Source organism: Podarcis raffonei, chromosome 6, assembly GCF_027172205.1.
Source record: "Podarcis raffonei isolate rPodRaf1 chromosome 6, rPodRaf1.pri, whole genome shotgun sequence".
Taxonomy (NCBI): Eukaryota; Metazoa; Chordata; class Lepidosauria; order Squamata; family Lacertidae; genus Podarcis; species Podarcis raffonei.
The window spans coordinates 34,010,194-34,016,193 of NC_070607.1; the positions used below are offsets into that span (position 1 = coordinate 34,010,194).

General features: G+C 37.0%; 1 protein-coding gene across 6 annotated transcripts in view; it reads left to right on the forward strand.

The window, feature by feature from the left end:
* Nucleotides 1-6,000, forward strand: part of USP33 (ubiquitin specific peptidase 33) — a 30,266-nt gene extending 24,266 nt beyond the window's left edge. For all 6 annotated transcript variants that reach the window (XM_053391994.1, XM_053391993.1, XM_053391995.1 and 3 more), the window contains 6 exons: nt 431-597; nt 2,398-2,479; nt 3,087-3,195; nt 3,786-3,888; nt 4,684-4,752; nt 5,648-6,000. In XM_053391994.1, the coding sequence (XP_053247969.1) occupies nt 431-597; nt 2,398-2,479; nt 3,087-3,195; nt 3,786-3,888; nt 4,684-4,752; nt 5,648-5,805 (688 nt within the window). In that variant the 3' untranslated portion in view covers nt 5,806-6,000. The remainder of the gene's footprint in view (nt 1-430; nt 598-2,397; nt 2,480-3,086; nt 3,196-3,785; nt 3,889-4,683; nt 4,753-5,647) is intronic.

The window sequence follows — 6,000 nt, forward strand, 5'->3', positions numbered from 1 at the left end:
ATTAGACCTAGAGGTTGACCTCAAGTACATAGATTCTGATAAACCGGGGAGCAAATTTTCAAATTAATTGTAACTGTACTTAATTGACATCTGTACCAGTAACGTGTGCAGATCAATTCCTTCTATTAAAATAAAGCTCAGGAGTTATGTATGCTTCTGATGTGCACACACAAATATAAATATGTGCTGCCTTGTTAGGGTATTCATATTTCCAGTTACTATATCCTAAATATTTTTTACTTGGAACACATCCAAATTTGAAACACTGCACTTTATTTTATTGGCAGATCTTTCCAGTGACTTACAATTAGCATAGTGTATAAACTTCCATTTTATTTCACACAAATTGAAATAATCTCATATGGATATAATAATGATTATTGATGTTACTTAATGTTCTCAGTATTACCTCTTTTCATTATTGTAATAGAAAAAGCAACGAAGAAGCTAAGAAAGAGAGACAGAAGGTATCAAGCCTTAATATAATGGAACCAAGCCTCCTCCAGTTTTATATTTCCAGACAGTGGTTGAACAAATTCAGGACTTTTGCAGAACCGGGACCTATTTCAAATAATGATTTCCTCTGCATGCATGGAGGTGAGAGCATAATTATGCATCATACATAATTGAGTGTGTTATCTAATAAGTTATCTCATCACGTAGTGTGACAACTTCCTGACTCTCTACTTGGCAGTCATAGCCTGACTTCCCTCTGAAATAGTCCCATCTATTTCAGAAATGGCTTCTGTTTGAGCTTAACTTCTTCAGGCAATCATCTTTGAAATGTGAAGAGGGATATTGCTGGTTAAGAATTACAACCATAGATATAAGTTGTTTAGCTTGCTAGCTGAATGGTGCAGCAGTTGGTATATCTTTACTTGTCAGCAATGACTCACTGATAATAGTATTTAATTTGAAACCCATAATAAAATCAGCACATTATTTACTGCTTGTATTCTTTTTACCCCATTTTCCTTCCTACTGCTTCAGGCATTGACAGGCAGAACATTTCTGATTTTATTTGGGTCTTTAAATTTTTGCATTCTAAAAATCAATTGAAAGATGATCATGCCCTCTAATTTTCAAGCAGATTGACAATAAAACTGGCAGGGGTTAGACTTAGGTTAGAGAACAAAAATACAAGGCATCCTTAAATTGTAAGCTCCTAAATACACAGATTTCTTTAAACCATTCTTTATCCTGCTGCCATCAAAGCTTGAATTTGGGGAACAGTTTGTTTGATTTTGTTTTCCCGTTCCTGAAATTCTTACAAGATCATTCAGATCATATCAGTTGTCTGGCTGTGGCTGGTATTTGCATAAGGAATCGTACATACATGATAACTTGTTTCTGCTCTTTTGACGGATTGACACACTTCTCTGTGGAATAATATTAAGGAAAAGCAGTATTAGCTTCCACATTTGCTTTGGGTCATAATTTCTTTGTTTAAAGTTTGAAAATCAGACCTCTGTTTATCAAATGTTGATGTGAAGGACATTTTTTTAATGCATATATACTTGTGTTCACTTGGGTAGGAAGAAAGCTGGGATGGGGTGAAAAATAGGTGTGGGACATTTTTCTTAATTTTTGAGAAAAGGCACAACACAGTTTTATTGGGTTCAACTTACAAGTAGCAAGGCGGACTGCACAGGCAAGGCAGAGCATACCAACAAGGATACAGCTTCCTACAACCCGTATCCTGCCTGAAAACCCATGGCCTGTCATGGCTGCTGTGGGTTACCTTGGAAGGTGGAAAGCAGTGACTACCTTCCAATGACTTGAACCATTTCTGCAACTGCTGTCCAAACGCCCACAAATGTAACAATGAGATAGATTGACCCATGCTGCCATAGCTCCACGGCCCTTTAAGAGGGCTTTTCCTTCATGTGAGAGATTTTGGAAACCACTTTCACTTAAATCTTACTGGGGGTCCTGCTAGTGCTAGATGCACCAGGTATAAATGACAGCCATAGTTGTGGTACAGGAGCAGTCTGAAGACAAAAATAGAAAGGGTAGATACTAAAGAAAGGTTAGGGATGAGGAAATCTGTTGTGCAATTGTTTGAAATACTCTGTTTTGCAATTTGATAACTATTGTGCAAATTTAAGATATTTTGAATCTTTGCATACATATTCATGTCACAAGTGCGTTTCAAGCTCAAATCTAGCATGATCTCCCTTCTCACTTCTGGGAAAGCTATAGCATGCATTTGTTCTGACAATTAAATTGCACAAGTTGCTGAAAGCTGGTTGTGACAGAAGTTGTATTCCCCCTCCCCTGCTCAAACTGTATTCATTGGTAAGGCTTTTTGAAGCATATGATATTCTTTAATAGTTAACATGACCATATAGTAAATAGTTTTGCTTGAATTTTTTTTTTACTATGTCTGCTCCTCAGGAGTTCCTCCACACAAGGCTACTTCTATAGAGGACCTTGTAGTAGTGCTACCTCAAAATATATGGGACAACTTATATAGCAGGTAAGCTGTTGTTTACAAGATGAAATGAATTGCTTTTGATGTTTCGTCCATATACTGTACATAAATACAAGAAGTTATTTGACTATAAAGCCTCTTCACATTTTGATACAGATTTTGTGTTTTATCCAGTAATGGTGGTTTGCTCATGGTATGGTCTAATACAGCAGAAGCTTCTGTGTACAGAAGGGGAGTGGATTATTATTATTATTATTATTATTATTAATAATAATAATATCATAATCATCATCTCTTCCCCTCACAGCTCCCAGAAAAGGGCATGAGGTGATACTGAAGGAAGGGAGAATGGGCAAAATAATATCCCTGCCTTCCATTCATTTGAGCCTTTGCTGCATTAAAGAGCCTTCCAAGAATTACACCAGTGAATACTAACATGAGAGAGAGAAGCTATCTTTCAGTAATAGTTGTGCACAACTAAAATGTGTGTGGCTTATTTTTCAGGGAAGTTGCTCCTATTGATGAAATATTACCTACATAGGAAACTGGTGCTGAACAAATTACAGCATTTATTGTTCAAGCAAAGAACAACTTGGTTCAATGCACAACTTTTGATCCTTCTAAAATGACATTTAATATTCTGTGATTGCAGGTATGGTGGAGGACCAGCTGTGAATCATCTCTATGTTTGTCATACCTGTCAAATGGAAACAGAAAAAATAGAGAAAAGAAGGAAGACAGAACTGGAAATGTTTATTCGGGTAATACATTCCTTCTCGCTTGTTAAGTTCTTCTTCTTTAAACTTCATAAAAACAGTGATCTGGAACCTGTGAGTAGAATTTTGCTCACATGACACTCCCATGGTTTTCTCCAGCAGCCCCTGAGCCTTCTGGAAATCTGGTCTGGCAAGGCATATGCCCTTCTGGGACAGTGTGGCATGAGGCATGGGTGTGCAGAAGGGAGAAAGTGAAAATAATCTGTTCCCCATCTCTTTTCACTGGCAAGATTAAGAGCCCTTCCCCAAATAGAAGGAGCCCATACATTTAAAGACTGCCGACTCAGGATCCAGTCCAATATTTTTGTACTGAAGAAAAGTTAGCCTTTTACAGTAGTGGATATTCTATTTTCATGAAGACTCTTTCATATTCACATAGCATCCACATTGGAGTGTGGGGTAGCAGTGGTGAGATTTCAATATTGGGTCAGGATTCATAGAATGCTTCAGATACAAGCTCATGTGTGCTTTCGTGGTTAAATTGTCAAAAAGTTGTTAAGAATATTTCAGTTGCTTCTCTTGAGAAGGCATCACAATTTCATCAAGTGCTTTAGAGCTTGCTTTGTGTCTCTCAGCTCAACAGAGCCTTCCAAGAGGAGGAGTTTCCATCGATATTCTATTGCATCAGTATGCAGTGGTTCAGAGAATGGGAAGGGTTTGTGAAGGGCAAGGACAGTGGTGAGTAGACTTCAAAATTCTTATCAAGTAGGTAGGATGTACCTTTTATAGCATGCCCTTAGAATTTTATCACAGTAATTTACTAATTAAAAAAAGCACCTGTCAAAAGGCATATACCAACTCTTATGAAGAGCTTTTAGTCCAGGCATCCCCAAACTCGGCCCTCCAGCTGTTTTGGGACTACAGTTCCCATCATCCCTGACCACTGGTCCTGTTAGCTAGGGATGATGGGAGTTGTAGTCCCAAAACAGCTGGAGGGCCAAGTTTGGGGTTGCCTGTTTTAGTACCTAAAACAAAACAGAGAATAGGACATAATAGAGCTGTTGGCATGCAACAGCATGTAGGAAGCTACACCACTAGCTAGCTTATTAAGGCACCAGAGGAGAATCTGCTTTATTTGCAAGCATGATTCTAGAGATCAGTTCAGAAGACTTCACGACAGTTTTAATGGATAGTTTGCCTGTAAATATCATCTAAAGTTTTGGGAGATGATTCAGATGTATTTTTAAAGGCTGTTTACAGTGCAGGGTAGTTGCTGTGCCAAAAAAGGAAGCAAAAGCCCATCTGAAGATGGGCAGTTCTTTTGCTCTTGTAGATGAGTTTTTGAATTGTGCTCCTGGATATGCTGTCTCCTTTACTAATAACTTTTAAGTGTGTTATGTTTTGTTAGCTACACCTCCAAAGGAGAAAAAAATGGAAAATGAAGAAAGTACTAGAGTAGTTTTCTGAGGTGTTTTTCTTTTAAATAGTATCACTTCATTATTACCTTACATGCTAACATTTTTCTATCACTAGATCCTCCAGGGCCCATTGACAATGCCAAAATTGCTGTCAATAAATGTGGATCTGTAGTTCTGAAACAAGGTACAATCTCTTATGCATGCAGTTTTTCTTTTTCTGCTAGTGACTACTTGCATGTCTTTCTACAGTTTTGTTTCTATTTCTGTTCATTTATTGATTGATTAGTCCATTTTAAAACCTCCTTGCATTACATAAGCTCCCAGGGCAGATGAAACAGATACAGATAAAAAACAGAAAGTCAATAAAACCTTAGGAAATATCAAAACTTGGCAGTTTTAAAAATTGTTTGTTCCATCATTAAAAACACACTTGCACTGACTTTGAACACATATATGAGGTGTTTTGAGATGTTGTTTCAAGATTACTAGCTTCCATTTAAAACAGTAGTACTGTACTTCAGCTCTCTATATTCTTTTCGTTTTTGCTTTTTTTTAAATGACATTTTATGTTGAAGGCAAAAATTAAGGACTGTGACTATGAAACTTCATATCTAAAAGTCTGTACAGCATGTATTTATCCACCTTTGGATAACATGCAGCGTTTTAGTCCACATAATTACTAAGGGGGTGAAGGGTTGAAAACCTTTGAAAATGTGCGGGTAGCTGTTCCAAGATGTTGACTTAAAAATGAGAGAGTGAGAGTGAAGTTTATGCATAGCAGAATTCCTCTATAACATTAAGTCTCCTTGTAAATGTCAAGCCCTTCAAGTTTTATAAAATATTTACTTGTAAGAACAAAATGCCAAAGTATGTGGAATGTAATTGGCTTGAGTTGCATGCACTGTTGCAAAAATTGAAGTAGTCTTAAATAGTTACCCTGATCCAGTTAATGCCATCTGCAGAGTTTGCTGTGCTTGGATTTGGAGCTTGGTATTAAAATATATCATTTATAAGCAGATTGTTTTCAAAAATCATTAGTTGAATATCGGCTTCACCTTCACTGAAATGTTTTTTTTAAGGAGCTGATTCTGGACAGATTTCTGAAGAAACATGGAATTTTCTACAGTCCATCTATGGGGGAGGACCAGAAATCATCCTGCGACCACCTGTTGCTCAAATGGAACCTGAATCGTTACAAACTGAAGATAAGATTGAGTTAGAAACACGTGGACTGTAGCCACCAACCCAAGGATAAATTCTAATGAGATAGCATCCAGTTAACAACATACATTCCTAAGATTTTTTTGTCTGTTTTTCTGTTTTATTTTTGTTTTCCCTGTGAAATAACAGGAGGTTGGGCATTATCGTGTCTGTGAAAAACAAATTGAAACTTGTAATATATAAATTCTAAAAATGTTTTAGAACCTATCGG